This window comes from Strigops habroptila, chromosome 13 (genome assembly GCF_004027225.2).
Source record: "Strigops habroptila isolate Jane chromosome 13, bStrHab1.2.pri, whole genome shotgun sequence".
Classification (NCBI taxonomy): Eukaryota; Metazoa; Chordata; class Aves; order Psittaciformes; family Psittacidae; genus Strigops; species Strigops habroptila.
In genome coordinates, this window is record NC_044289.2 from 10,157,318 (window position 1) to 10,171,795 (window position 14,478).

Consider the following 14,478-nt stretch of genomic DNA (forward strand, 5'->3'; position numbering starts at 1 on the left):
CCTATGGTAAAATCTCACCTGTGCAGCAATTCCAAAGAACTTTCTCTCCCTTATTTTATTTCACCAGCCTGTTCAGACAGAATGGTATCATCAGACTGATCTATTTCCCTGTGCTTTTTTTAACCCCTTTAGAAAATGGAGAGAGATATGCTTGGTATATTCCAAAATGAAATGAATGCTAATCAGATACTGCAGCATCCTAAAGCATTGCAGTCTGGGTGAACCGGAACAGGAGCTCATCTGATATTTATAGTCCAGTGCAAAGCTCTGGACAGGAATCACCTCTTTAGGGATCCATCCATGTGCAATGTGTTTCCAATACTTCACAGCAGTTAGCAGAGCATTTAGCCTGTAAAACTCTTTGATTTACACTTTGTTTCTTCTTCAGTCATTAACATCTGTGTAAGGACTACTAGAGTAAAGAGAAATGGGCATGTGGGGGCCAGGGATTGTGGGGAATGAGGAGACTGTTAACCAGATGCATTCAAATCTCCCTTGAGGCATGTTGACTAGAGCATTCCATTTCTTTACTATTCTAGATGGGAAGAATCAGCTGCTCCTGGCCTTGTTAAAATGCACAGGTAAGGGGTTTTGATTTGTTGCAAAACATCATACATACACAAGTCCCTAACACACACACATGCATGCATGTGCACACATCAGAACGTTATGCTCTTCCTTAGCATTTAGGTTTTTCCCTGGCATTTCATGCTAACGTTTCTCATGCTCTGCACCTAAGGCAACCTTCCTGTGCATCTGACATCTGTTCTTCAGTTTACATGATTTCAGTCACTGCAGGCTGCTTGTGTTACCTGCCTGGTCACTGATGTTTCTTTCACAAGCACTGTTTTTCTTCTACTGTCTTCATTTTTACCTTTGTACAATCCGTCTTCCCAGATGGCCTTTACTGTTTCCTGCTGTGGTGAGAACATGCAGCAAAAATGAGACCTATTGCACAACTTTCTGTGAGACTGTGGACTCTGTCATCTTTCCAAACTGAGCAGGCGCGGTAGGAGTTAGAACTGTGTATACTGAAAGCACAGCCAGGAGCCAGGAGCAGACTAAGAACCTACGTGTGCAGCAGCACCTAAATCCACTATGAGCATCATTAATCTGTTACCATGCACAAAAACATTGTGCTCGCAGCTCAACGGACAAGCCTTTCCCAAGGGCAAATGTGTGGTTTTGTAATCGAAACACCTACTTGATGTACTTTTGTTTGAAAATGAGGTAACAACTAACTAGAGTATGATGTTACTTCACTGTGCCAGATGTGAGTTTCAAGTCTGCACAGAGTGATGATGAGAGATTTGTGTGGCTTTTGGTCACCTCTTGGCTACTGCCAGGGCTGGTCCGAGTCCATCCAGGCCAGTCTGCTGTGTCAGTCTCATGGCCACGGAGGCTGGTTTTACTTATGGCAACTGCAGTGACTCCCTAAGCCTCTAACTGTGCCCCATCTCCTGCAGCGTTTCCATGGACATCCTCTGGAAAGAATGGAGGAGCAGGTGGCACTGAACTGGCAGCTTTATGGCACCGGCGATTCCCTTGCCTTGTGAGCAGCCCTAAGCTCTCTTTGCAGTACTTCTAGCAGCACAGAGGTGTGCTGCTGGAATGATTGATTGTCCTTAGGTTGAGAATATGGCCCAGGGCCTGGCGTGTATTAGTGCTCTTCAGTGCTGTATAAAAATAATGCAGATCTTCAAAGCCCCTGGGTGATGTTCAGCCTCTTTCTCTGGGGAACACTGCCTTGATGAGAGACTGCTGTGCTGCCGTGCCTACTGGAGGAGCCCCGGGTGCTGGGGAGGGAGCTTGTCACTTATTCATGTGCCTCTTTGGCCTGCAATCCCCTTAAGTGTGACGAGGTTGCTGTGACCAGCATGTGGCTGCCTGGCAGGCGGACTGGAGGCAAAGTTAACGCAGGGGAAATTCTCCCAGGAAACATAAACCAATTGGTACCGTATGGGCAGGCCCAGTTAATGCATTAAGCATATGGGAAGCCCACAAAATACAGATGGATGGGGGAAGATGAATCTCTAATACCCCAGGAGAGAAGGAATGGCAGTCTTTCTTTCAAGAATTCTCTTGCTTCTGTAAACATAAAAAGAAGGGAATCAGTCCAGACATGGCACGAAGGAAGTACAGCTCTTCCCAGTCAGAAGAATGAGCTTGCAGATGGCAGAGGTAGTAATAAACAGTCAAGTGGACTAGAAAATGTTCAAACATGCATGTACTCTAGCTGTGCTGTCTTCATCCACCCACCCAGGTTGCACAGCAAGAAGAGGTTATCTGTTAAGTCTGTGCAAAGCTACAGCAGAAGCCAAATGTCTCACACGCACAAACTGCGGCTTTGGCAGTGAGATTAAAGGCCAGTGTACTCATGACTTCTTTGTGCATCTCTCCCCTTCTCTGGCAGATACTGAGCTACAGCTGAGACGTGATTCCATCTTCTGTCAGTCTCTCGTGGCTGCTATTTGCACCTTCTCAGAGCAGTTACTGGCTGCTCTCAACTATCGATACAACAACAACGGAGAGTACGAAGAGAGCAGCAGAGACGCCAGCAGAAAATGGCTGGAACAGATAGCAGCCACCGGTGTTCTACTGAACTACCAGTCTCTTCTCTCCCCTGCTGTGGTAAGATGAAGACCTGTGGCCCTCTTGGGTCCACTTATACTTGCTGTATGCATCCCTGCCACTCACAGCACAGCCGGAGCCCTTCATTCTAGCAGCATGTGTAGCCTCTCACTGCAGCCACCTCCAGAGATTCCTGCTGCTGACAACTATGTACCAATATTCCACATCCCATCATTTTAATCTCCTAACAGATACTGGACCCACTGTCACACTAGAACACTATAGGAATCTGCCTGCCTGCCCGTTTGGAGTAGTGCTGCTGCATTTAGGGAGGTTTTACTGCTCAGCTGGTGGTGATGCATGTGTGGCCTGCCATCTCCTGGTGGAAACACACATTGCCACAAATAGGTGGAAGAGGTCTGAGTATTTCAGGAGTTCAGAGAACATGAAAATCTAGGCTTTTGTTGATACCCTGTACCTGGTACCTGTATAAATGTCTAGAAAAAAGGAGCATAAAAAAGGCAAGTAGCTCTGACATGATAAGAGAAGAGACCTCTTTTTTTTTTTTTAATTACTCTGTAAGCATTGTAGGTTAAGTGTGGTTTGGAGTTTTTTAAATGCACAATCTAAACTATATCCATATGTAACTACAATTTCTTTGTTGCATGGAATGTGTGGACATTTATTTCACAGTAACCAACAGGCTGTCCTTCACACTTGTAGGTACAGAGTAAAGTTTGGAGAAAGAGATCCTTTCAAACTTACTCCTTAAACCTCTCTACTCTCCATGAACGGCAGCAAATTACATCTAGCAAAGAGTAGCTAAACTCGTATCACAAAATTAGACCCATTAGTAATTACCTGGCTGGGACTGAGTTAATGGAAAGCGCCACATTCTATTCTAGGTCTCCTGAACCAAAGCATGCCCAGAAAATCTCTACCTTCCTGCCATTGATCTCACTCTGGTAGATCATAACCTGTTTCTATCTGTTTCTTTGCTCTACAGAAGGAGGAGCGCACTATGCTGGAAGACATCCAGGTCGTTCTGACTGAACTGGACAAAGTTGCCTTCTATTTCAAGCAACTGGATGAAAGTCTTGTAGCAAGTGAGTAGTCTCTGTTTCTTTGAAGCTCTTTTTTTCTTGTTTGTTTTATGGGTTGATATCCTTCATGACTGTAAAGTCTCTGCAGCATTGTTGCATTCCCTCAGCAAACACACAGCATAAAATGCAAGATTGATATGACAGGGTGTTGGTTGCATGTTCTGTGATTTTTAACTATGGTCTGTTACCTCACCTGTGTGATTACACACATAGGGAGGGATGAGAGACTATGAGCAGTTCCTGATGGATGTTTGTAATTCACCACATCACCTAAGGTAGAAGGACTGTCCTTCCCAGCCCTTCTGCATCCTGTCCCCTGCCCTGCCAGATCTCTCTCTAAGTTTTCTACTATGAGATGCCATGAAACAAGGTGGAATTTTAATTATTAACCATGTTTATTGTATTAGTGTCAAACACTGTGCCAGGTCATGCAAACTGTGTATCTTTTAAAGTGTGATATTTCAGAGCCTGCATTCCCTCAATAAAGCCTCTCCCTTACGCGTCTTATGGTGGAGATGTGAAATGTCATTAGATAATCCAGCAAGCTCAGATGGCAGTGGTTTTGTGTTTCTCCTGCTGTGGTAAAGCAGCAAGTGTTTTATCTTTATTTCTCCAGATACTCATGTCTTCTACCACATCGAAGGAAGTCGCCAGGCCTTGAAGGTTATCTTTTATCTTGACAGCTACTACTTCTTCAAACTGCCTTCTCGGTTTCAGAATGGGGGAAGCTTGAAACTGCACATGGTGCTCTTTACAAAAGGTGTCTATAAAAAGCTTTCTTGAGAAAAATAAGTTATCATCTGATAATGTTAAAAGACTCAAAATAAAGAATGACTATAAGCTGTTAACATAATGCAGCTGAGAACTGCAGATGAGAACTATTTAAGAAGCAGATGTTTCTGTTCTAGGAGGACCTGGGGAGATATTAGAATTAGATGCAGTTATAGGAACAAGATATGCCTGTTTAGGACTTTTTTGTGCCTTCCTGTAATGGCCATAGAGACATTGATACAGACAATCTGTTCTACTATGGTATCAGATGTTCCTAGGCCACAGAGAAGTGTTTTTCAAAGTATATACTATGGCAGAATCATCTGGGCTGGAAGTTGGCTTGATAAGCAAATGTTCACACCAAAATACAGTACTGGAAATTTCCTTCCAGGGGCTGCTAATATGGAATAATTGCTGTGAGGTGGTACTGCGTTTTGTGAAGCTCACCATAGGATGCTACCACTATATTCCAATACTGAGAAATGCATTAAATTTAGAATCAGCCTTGGCATGATCCAGCAGTCATTTGCTGAGCAGTGAGATGATATAAATAAATTATTAAAATGAAAACTAATAGGTTTAGTAAAATGTTGTCTTTTTCAGCTCTGGAGAGTACAGAGGGGCAATCACAACTGGCTGGCTCATCTCTAGAAGAACTTCCACAGCAAATTAATGGTATTTCACTTGACAAAGTGCAGCAATACTACCGTAAACTCAGGTATTTCACACTTTGCCTTAAAAGACATTGAAAAGAGCACTCCTTGCTAAGGACCTTAAAATTTAATGAAAAGGAGATTCTGTTGCTGGTGTTTCTGTACAAATACTGGCTTTGGAGATCCTCATTGTGTGGGAAACTAGTTTTCTTCACATAGTTAAGCTTGTTCTGAAGCAGTGTAGTGAGTGCACTGTACAGGATGAAATTCCCATCTAATTGAACTTCAGAATTTTGTGCAGAGCTAAAATTACATAAAAAAGGGGATTTGGAATATTTTAGTACAGACTCAGTGAATTACTGCTATTAAAATGGTGGTTCAATAAGAAAACAGATCTTGAAGTACAAGACGTCTAGCGTGTACTTCTAGCCTTCCCCACTGTTTGGTACAAGATAGTGTATGTTATATATGTATGTGCTTCAAATGAGACTCACCAACTAATGATGTCCTTGCTGGCCTTTTTGCAGGACATTTTACCTAGAGAGATCAAACTTGCCCACTGATTCCAATACTACTGCAGTGAAGATTGACCAGGTATTGTTACTGTGTTGATTTCTACAATACATTCTCTCACATCTCTCAATCCAGTGGTGGGATACCCATTCAGCTGACCTGTACAAACCCAAACATCATTTAACCAATCTTCCATACCCTAAAAAGTGATGTGAGTTTCTCTGAAGCTTGGCTACAGTTCATTTGTTTAGAAGAAAAGGTGCAGAAGCAGGGTAGACACAAACCCCTTAACTTAGGCACTAATGAGACTCCACATCACCCTGACTGCCCCTGCTAAAGATGGTATCTGGTGTCCGACAGAATGAATTAATTGTCCTTCTCTATAGAAGAAACCTGTAGGAAAACAGCACTTCCCAGCATGCCATGTAAAGGCAGTCTAGCAGGGGCAGGTGCCATATGTGAATATATGCATGTAAGGCATTAAATGCTACTGTAGGGAAGACAAATTCAGAGACTAGCTTTGCAGTTGTAATACACAGTGTGAACACTCCATGTGAGTGGTGATAGTTGCAAAAATGAGCCCCAAGCTTAAGTAATTGTACTTCTTCACTTCTAAGTTCATATATATTCCGAATAGTTGTTATTGTGCAGCAGTTACTCCAGTGTAGATGACTGTGCTTAGACATAGGACAAAGAATTGCATATGTCTTTATAACTGAAGGTATAAGTATGCCACTGATGCATTTTATTATTGCTTTGTTTAGCTCATTCGTCCCATTAATGCAATGGATGAGCTCTGCAGGCTGATGAAGTCTTTCATTAATACAAAACCAACGCAGTCGGGATATTCCAGCAGTAACACATCAGGAGCAGGCCTGCTACCCATATCCTCTGAGCTCTGTTACCGACTTGGAGCCTGTCAGATCACCATGTGTGGCACTGGGATGCAGAGGTGAGATTTAAGAAGCCTTGGTGGTAGTGCTGTGATAAGAACTTGGTCCTTTCTAGTGCTTTGAGCAATATATTTGATTCTGTGCAAAGCAAGAGGAAGGTAGATCATAAGGGAATATAATAAGGACCTGAAGCCACTGCCATCTTTACATTAGGGTAGTGCTTTTCTTAACAAGTGTACTGACACACAAACTTTTTATGTTTCAGTGCATCAGCTAGTGCAACTGAGTGATCTCATTGCATGTAGCTTTCAGTCCACACTGCCTTCAATCACACACTGAAAATTGAGAAAGTTGCTCAGAATGACCTTTAGAATCTTGGTCAAAAATAGCTTTAGAATCTTGGTGTGTTCAAGGATTGGTTCTGAACACACCACTGCTCTTCCAGTGTCTCAAAACCACTGAATAAAGGAAAGATTAATTTGTGACCAACTTTATATGAATCGATGCAGAAGAGCAGTGAAACACAGCCTTGTAGCAATTGCAATACCTGGGTGTAACAAAGACTGGGCATGCAGGACCAAAGTAATTTCCTAAGTAAAAACTCCTAAAAAAAGTGAATACAAGAACAGTAGCTAACAGACGTTATACTTAACAGGTAAGTGTCCTGTACATATCTATTTATAAATTTTAAATATGATCTGTTATTGAGTATCTATCTCCTGTCCCCATGTTCAGGAGTACATTGAGCGTGTCCCTGGAGCAAGCAGCCATACTGGCTCGAAGTCATGGACTTCTGCCCAAGTGTATCATGCAAGCTACAGACATCATGAGGAAGCAAGTAAGTACCTGGCTGTGTGTCTGCTGTGTGCCACCAGTTTCATTCCACTAACATCATTGCATAAACACCAGTTTATTTTGATGGGGCACTGTATTTTGTGCACTGCAAACCCATATAGCCGAACTTCTGTAAGTGAAGAGCCTACACATATATTTGACAGGAACAAATTAAGTTTTGCATGTACAGCCATTACAGCAATTAAAGTATATGACTCAGTCTACATTATTTAAAGTGCGTGTCTTGATGGTTAGAGAGACTATGCAGCATATTCAAGACAATTTCTGTATATAAAAAACCTAAGTCTTAATCAGAGTGTTAAATAGCAGAAATTCCCTAGTGTCAGACAGCCATGCTTGTAAAGTGCTTTGGGACTAATTCCATCTTTTAAGTAAACACAGATGACTAATGTATCCACCCAATGGATTCCAAATCTTCTAAAAGTAGTTAATGGATTCGCAAATAGAAACCATACTCCCATTATAATATTTTCCCCTAAGGATAAGATGCTTTATCGATACTGTCAGTGCCATAAATCCTCTGTTTCCTTAGGGACCAAGGGTTGAAATTTCTGCCAAGAATCTGAAAGTGATGGACCAAATGCCGCAGTGTGCACCTCGGTAGGTTATTATGTATCGTGCATTTTATCTGAGTGCTGGGTTTATGTTTCTGTAACAATTGTGGAGTTTCTTTTACAACCAAAGATCTCCTTAGTAGCAGTAGGAAAAAAGAACAAATTCCTGGTTTCCTTCTCGCTGTACTGAGTGCAATGTAGATTAATCAGCTTTGCTGCTTCCCATTTTCAGATCATTAACTTCAAAGGTTTCTACATCTTTCTGAATAGAACATAACCGATTAGAGAGAAAGGTCTTTTTTGGACTGTTGCTGTGAGTTGGCAAAGCCAGTGATTGACAGCCATCTGTGGGCTGCTCGGAAAGCCAAAATCCAGAATGTCAAATCTGACAGCAGATAAGCAGACATAATTCATAGGCTAACACTGTTGTGTGCTTAGCAGAGCTCAACTGTTTAGTTATGGCAGAGCAGGTTGAAGAGCAAGTGCCTTGAGACACAGTAACCACACAGTAACCCAGCTCTCTAAGGAAGATCAGTGGCTCAGGGCTATGTATGTTTTTGTCTAAGAGAACTTTGAAGAGCACTTTAGACAGAGTGAGTGTATTTGGTAGTGCTGGAGTTCTCCAAAGAACATGTCAGTCCAGTGTCAATAAGACTTCCTTAAAACACTGATATCTTATTCACCTCTTAAGACTTCTGAGTTGGGCTAAGCAAGCCTCACCTCTTTGCTTTTTTTCCCCATCTGCTCCTCCAAATGTTTATTGGAAATTGTTGTAAACTTTGGGGACTGGAATGCTTACTCTCACAAACAGTCCGGCCTGGCTTTATTTTCTCAGAGACCTTAAAAAGAACAATATTTGTATTTACAGACTTATCCGTCTGTTGGATAAAGGGATAAAATAAAAGTCAGTGTTGGGCTCCTGTGCCAGGTCCCCAGTGTCCTACATCAGCATTTTAGCAGCACAGTTCTTTTGCCTTATTAATGGCTGTACATCACTTTGGTCCATTTTTATGACCATAACAGCACGCTATGTTCAAAAAGAAACAGCTTTACAAACAAATCCTAAGACGAGGCAGTTCTTTCATATACACTCTAAATCACAATGACAAATTCCAGGACTACGCGCTTGGATTATTTCAGGGCAATAAAGCTCAGATACATGTGTTCCTACTGGGTTCCACTGTCATAGTGTAAAATAAAACTGAGCAAAGTTAAAAGGAGACATGGTTAATTCTCAGGATTATATTTCCTAGACCTGAGGTTAGTCAAACGCTGTAACAGCAGTCTTGAAAGAGAAGTTATAAGAGACTGGAGTTTATTCAAATGTAAAGTAGAAAAAGCCAAGAAAACCCCACCACAACCAGTACTATGTGAATGACAGGTAAGAAGACATGCTTAGGTTTAACCCCTGGTCTCAATCTGCTAACCTGGTGATTCAGAAAGTTTCTCTAAAAACACGACTGAATTTAAAGTTTGTTCATGTCAACAAGTAGATGTGTTTTTATTGGTTTGGTGGCTCAGTCTGTGTAAGGGGTGAGCGCTTTTGTCCAAGAAAATGCTGAACTGGGTTTAAGGCAAAAGAAATTAAAAAAGGGACTGTTGAAGACCCAAACTGGGTCAAATTAAAAGGGAGTGATGGAAAGTCCCAAATAGTATTTAAGCAATGACTGTAAATACTTTAGTTAATAAATCACTAGTGGAACTTCTAAATTTGCAATTATTAAAAATAGTGGTATTCTTGATATTGGATTAGCTCTAAAGCCTATAGAATGATAAAGGAGCAGTTGTTTCTCATATACTACGCCAGTAACTTTATCTTACCCTCCTTGTGATATTTAATACCATACTAATTAGTTACTGCCATAACTAATACTGACTTCATCTGCCTTAAAGACTCTATAGGTTGTGCCAGCCACCTACAGATGGAGATTTATAAAGGTGAGGGAGGCACCTGCCTTGCAGCATCAGTGGAGTGTACAGCCAGGAGCAGCCCTGCCTGAGGCCCCCACTCACCACCAACACCAACGGTGCTGAACCCAGAGAGGCGCCGCTGCTGCTCTGGGTTGGTCAGGGATGAACCTGCTGGCCCCAGGCACCCGCCTCTGAGCTCCTGCAGCATGTGCAGGGATTCTTGTATTTCCTTGACTTCTTGAAGAAATCCATGAAACAAATACCCCGGAGCTAAGGTGGGTGTTACTGCCATCTCCTAGATGCCTGGCAAAGTGACGATTCTTTCAAGACAGCGCAGGTTTACTGGTGACTTGTTTGTGCTGCCACCTCAATGTAGTGGACTTCAAGATACGGATTGGTTATGCCGCCTCTCACGCTCCTCGTACTGCATCTGGCATCCGTTTAATTGCCAGCGTAATTTTGGTCAGTGTCCTGGAGCAACAGCCTCAGAAACACCACTTTTCATGAACTGACCTGCACTTTTGAACGACGAGTAGCACAATCCATGGTTTATTCAAACATGAACATCAAGAATTTCTTCTAGAGTAATTTTCCACTTCGGCCCCGTAAGAAGTGATCTCCCGATGCTGCAGAGTATACATTCCATAATCCTTCCTAACATTACTTCATTTTACTTACTGTAGCTTTCAGGTTTTTGATTAACTCTTTTTACTAATGCCCTATTATGTACTCTGGAAATACAGAACTATTTAAGAGGAGAAATTGGGAGTGAAAGATTTTAAAGGAAACTTCACAAAGGAAAAAATACCGTCTTATAACCTGATTATTTGAACAGATGTAGTTTTTAAAACAGGTCAGAAGAACTATACTTATTTATGTGGAGTGGCATATGTGTTTTCGATCATGTTATTATATATACAAGATTTAAATAAAAATTATATTGTTTAAAATGGGACCAATATGCTGGCAGTTACACAGCTACTCCCAGTTTACTGAAAAAATCTACATTATTTAAAATCTTTCAGTATTTAAGTAGTCTTTAATACGGTTATTAAGATGTATTAGGGGTGCTTCTAAGTTAAAAGAAAAAAAGGAATCATGTATATAATGTACTTTATTTTTTTCTTGTTTGAAGCATTGTTCTCCATCCTGTCAGTATTATCCTAAGCACGGTAATTTTTCCCAAATTACTGGCTGAAACGCATTGAAACATGTCAGCAGTCTCAGGACAGACATAAGGTTCTTTTGGAGTGAGTGCCTTAACACGACCGCCCAGCCCCAGGGAGTTGGAATTGCAGCCGGTGCAGGCCAGGGTGTGCAGGGGACTCACCGTGCCTCTGGTTCTCCGCAGCCTCCTTTGGAACAGTTCCGAGTCAGGACATCCCGAAGCGCTTTGCAGTGATGTATATTCTAGAAAATAAAGGTTTGGGGTTTTTATTTGTGACGTTGTTTGTTTCTTAGCTGGCTTAATTTGATTTCATTAACATCCAAACCAACTCAAATCCTAGAATTAGACTTTTTCCCTTTGGATAGGAAGTTCTCATGATTTTTTTAATCTACACTTCAACACAAAATGGCTTGTGACAAGTTTGGAGATGCAGATTGTTCTGAAACTTTGTTTCTTAATTTTTTTTCCCCTTCACTCACAGACTGCTAATTTTGGGGAAGGACCATGTTTTTGCTTACTCTCTTACTTTTATCCATTTCCTCTGACCTATAGCAGGGAGGTAGGACAACCCACCCCACTGGCTGTCGGATGCACGGGTTGTTACCAAGTGTCTATTTGTACTGCAGCCAGAGCAGCAGGTCATTATTTCAATGCACTTTTTGTTAATTTTGGAGAAGTTACTCTTGCCATTTGCTGTTTGAAGAAGCAATGGGTGTTTCTTTACTGAATCCTCAACTTAAAATGTACTTAGTATTAGAAGAACTGTAGGAACAGTTCCAAAATAAAAAGAACACATAGGCCAAGGTCCTTGCTTTGGCTGCATCATTGGCTCTGCTCAGCAGAACTGCAGCAATCTCAGAGCCTGTTCAGGATCCCAGCCCAGGCTTACAGTCACTGTAAACATTAAAGATGTGTAGCAGAGCAGCTAAGGGCATTTACACTGTGCACTGTTTTCCACTGAAATGTATGTGATAGAAGTTTTTATTATTAAAAGTTGGTTTATATTCTAAGGAAAGAAGGTATGATTTTATTTTTCTGTTATACGCTTTAGTTCCTTAGCGCTAAGTTCTGCTGGACAGTTTAAGTTCTGCTATTTGCATGGAGCAATGAAGAGGTGGCAGTTGAAACTGTGAGGGAAAAGTGGGTTTTGCTGTCAGCCCAACCTGGCAGTGTAGAGCTAAACTCTTCCTGTTTGTGCAGTGTTGGCCACAGATGTGGTTTCACTGCAGTCTTCCTATTAACATGGACAAGAAAACCTGTTTTGATGCTGGAAAAAACCAGGTTGAGGTGGAAAATGAGAGCGCAATGCACAAGCCTACCTGCAAGTGAAGAGAGTCGATAAGGGCTGCAGGATTTCCATGGCCAAAAGCAAAGTGAGAATCAGGCCCTCCACACTGAGCAAGTCCAATGGCAGATTTGGAGCATCCGATACACTGGAAGTATGGAAAATGTGGAAAACAGTCAGATGGAGAAAATGGAAACTAGCAGCGTGATGATGAGGTGTGTAAGCAGCTGGCTAGAGAGGAGGAGGCAACACAGAAAAGAGGGGGGTGGGTGGCAGCTGCAAGTGGAATTTCTTCTGTATCAGGCTTGTAAGTGAATTTCTTTACTGCCTGAAGTGCAGGTACTGTGAGGCTGGGGTTGATGTTAAGCTGGGAGGCACTGATCTGAAGGTGGGTCTGGGTGCACACAAAAAAACCCTGGAAGACTTTGCACACTGAAGGGGATGAAATGAATGGGATGAAAGTTAACAGTAGAAATACGAGCTCATGCCCTTGAAGACTGAACAAAGTATTTTGCTACATGTCTTGTTAATTGATAACAAAAAGGACCTTGATTATAGAGTTTGTCACAAGATGACTCAGATGCAATTGGGTAGAATTATGAAAGCTCAGCCTGCACTAGGAGACAAATTTCCAGTTGGGATGGAGATGATGAAGATTCAAGCAACTGTGCAGAGGCCAAATAATTAAAAGAAATTGCAGTAGCTAGATGGTGAGGATAGATACTGAAATGGTATCTGAACATAAATACAGGCACAAGGAGAAAACGGAGTACAAGCAAGCAGGGAAAAATATGGCCCTAAAATTGTTCTGGGCCTACAAACTTTTTTTCCCCAATGAGGCTCTGATGAAAAAAGAAATAATGTTGACAGAGGGGCTTGTTACAAGATGAAGCAGCAGTGCCCAGTGGTGCAGGACACTGGGTGGCCCTTCCCCATCCAGCCCCATTTGGCTACAGCAGATGTGCACAGGCCCCACTTTGTCTGATTTTGTCCATGGCATTTGCAAAGGTATCAACTGCCATTCACATCCTGGCCTTGGCTATCTGTTAGCATTGGTCATTTTCATATTCCAGCAGTCATTTTCAGACTGAAATAGTGGGATTTTTAGATGAGAAACCACAGTTTTAGACATATACATCTCATTTCCATTTAGAATAAAAAACATTGGAAAGAAAAATCCACCTGGACTCTGGCAAATCCTTTTTCCTCTGTCATACTGTCTTATCACCAAATAGTGCTGATTTGGGAATATTTCCTAGTTCTAAAGCAATTGGAAGATATAAACCACACAGGCTTAAGAAGCAGAATTTCAATGTAAAGATAATTTGAGCCATTCCTACAGCACGTACAGTGTTTCATCTGTCATAACCCTTGGCATTATGACTGCCTAACACGGCTTCTAAGCGCCTGGTTCACTGGTAAAAGGGCCAAAACCCCAACCCCTAACCCAACAAAGGGCTCATCAAACCAGCTTATTCACAAATGCACACAGACATACTGATATCACTGATTAATCAAATCGCCCAGTACAATTTGTAGCTAAAACTGGTATTTGTGTAGCACGAGAGCATTCAAAGATGAAGCTCAAATCTGCCATTCAGTGGAGTCTGCAGTAGCTGATCATCTTACGGGGAAGAAAAGCCTTCAAACAGCAAAAGGAATTTTGCAATTCCCTTTTCCTCCCTGCTGCAGTCTGAGGAGGGAACTAGGGAACTATTTTCTTATCACTGGTATTGTGAAGATTCAAAGGAGAAAAATTATCAACTGCTTTGAAAACTGTCAGTGCTTTACATATATAATACAGTTCTAATGACTTGAAAAACAGGAAACTAGATGGAAAAAAGGGTAAACATCACAATAACATATGTAAAACTCTCTGCTTCTCATTCCCATAAATATATTAATTGAGAGCACTTGGTATAAGGAAAGGCGACTGAAGTACTTGCTCTGCCCCATTTCAGGATTTAGAAGGACAATGCATTAATACCATCAAGGAAACTCGTATTTATATGTGAAGTTTCTTCAGACTCCCTTACCTTCAGCAGTTCCTACTCCTTGAGTTAAAGAATATCAGAATTCAGAACATAGGTGAATACTATTTTAAAAATATGGCCTTGGCAAGAAGATACTCAATCTGGATTTCAGAGAAGCACTGTTTAGGTTGTAAAGTAATTGATAATTCTTTTATCACACAGTTTGGC

At 41.6% G+C, this 14,478-nt stretch overlaps 1 protein-coding gene and 1 long non-coding RNA gene across 4 annotated transcripts in view; one reads left to right on the forward strand and one right to left on the reverse strand.

Moving 5' to 3' along the window:
- Positions 1 to 12,007, forward strand: part of PREX1 (phosphatidylinositol-3,4,5-trisphosphate dependent Rac exchange factor 1) — a 149,833-nt gene extending 137,826 nt beyond the window's left edge. For both annotated transcript variants that reach the window (XM_030503500.1, XM_030503501.1), the window contains exons 31-40: positions 540 to 581; positions 2,414 to 2,631; positions 3,578 to 3,677; positions 4,291 to 4,434; positions 5,049 to 5,163; positions 5,626 to 5,692; positions 6,376 to 6,563; positions 7,240 to 7,342; positions 7,892 to 7,959; positions 9,807 to 12,007. In XM_030503500.1, the coding sequence (XP_030359360.1) occupies positions 540 to 581; positions 2,414 to 2,631; positions 3,578 to 3,677; positions 4,291 to 4,434; positions 5,049 to 5,163; positions 5,626 to 5,692; positions 6,376 to 6,563; positions 7,240 to 7,342; positions 7,892 to 7,959; positions 9,807 to 9,849 (1,088 nt within the window). In that variant the 3' untranslated portion in view covers positions 9,850 to 12,007. The remainder of the gene's footprint in view (positions 1 to 539; positions 582 to 2,413; positions 2,632 to 3,577; positions 3,678 to 4,290; positions 4,435 to 5,048; positions 5,164 to 5,625; positions 5,693 to 6,375; positions 6,564 to 7,239; positions 7,343 to 7,891; positions 7,960 to 9,806) is intronic.
- LOC115615411 overlaps positions 1 to 14,478 on the reverse strand; it is a 136,283-nt gene that overhangs the window by 14,799 nt on the left and 107,006 nt on the right. For both annotated transcript variants that reach the window (XR_003994043.1, XR_003994042.1), the window contains exons 4-5: positions 12,312 to 12,425; positions 11,155 to 11,234 (exon numbers count right to left, since the gene is read on the reverse strand). This is a non-coding gene — a long non-coding RNA (uncharacterized LOC115615411). The remainder of the gene's footprint in view (positions 1 to 11,154; positions 11,235 to 12,311; positions 12,426 to 14,478) is intronic.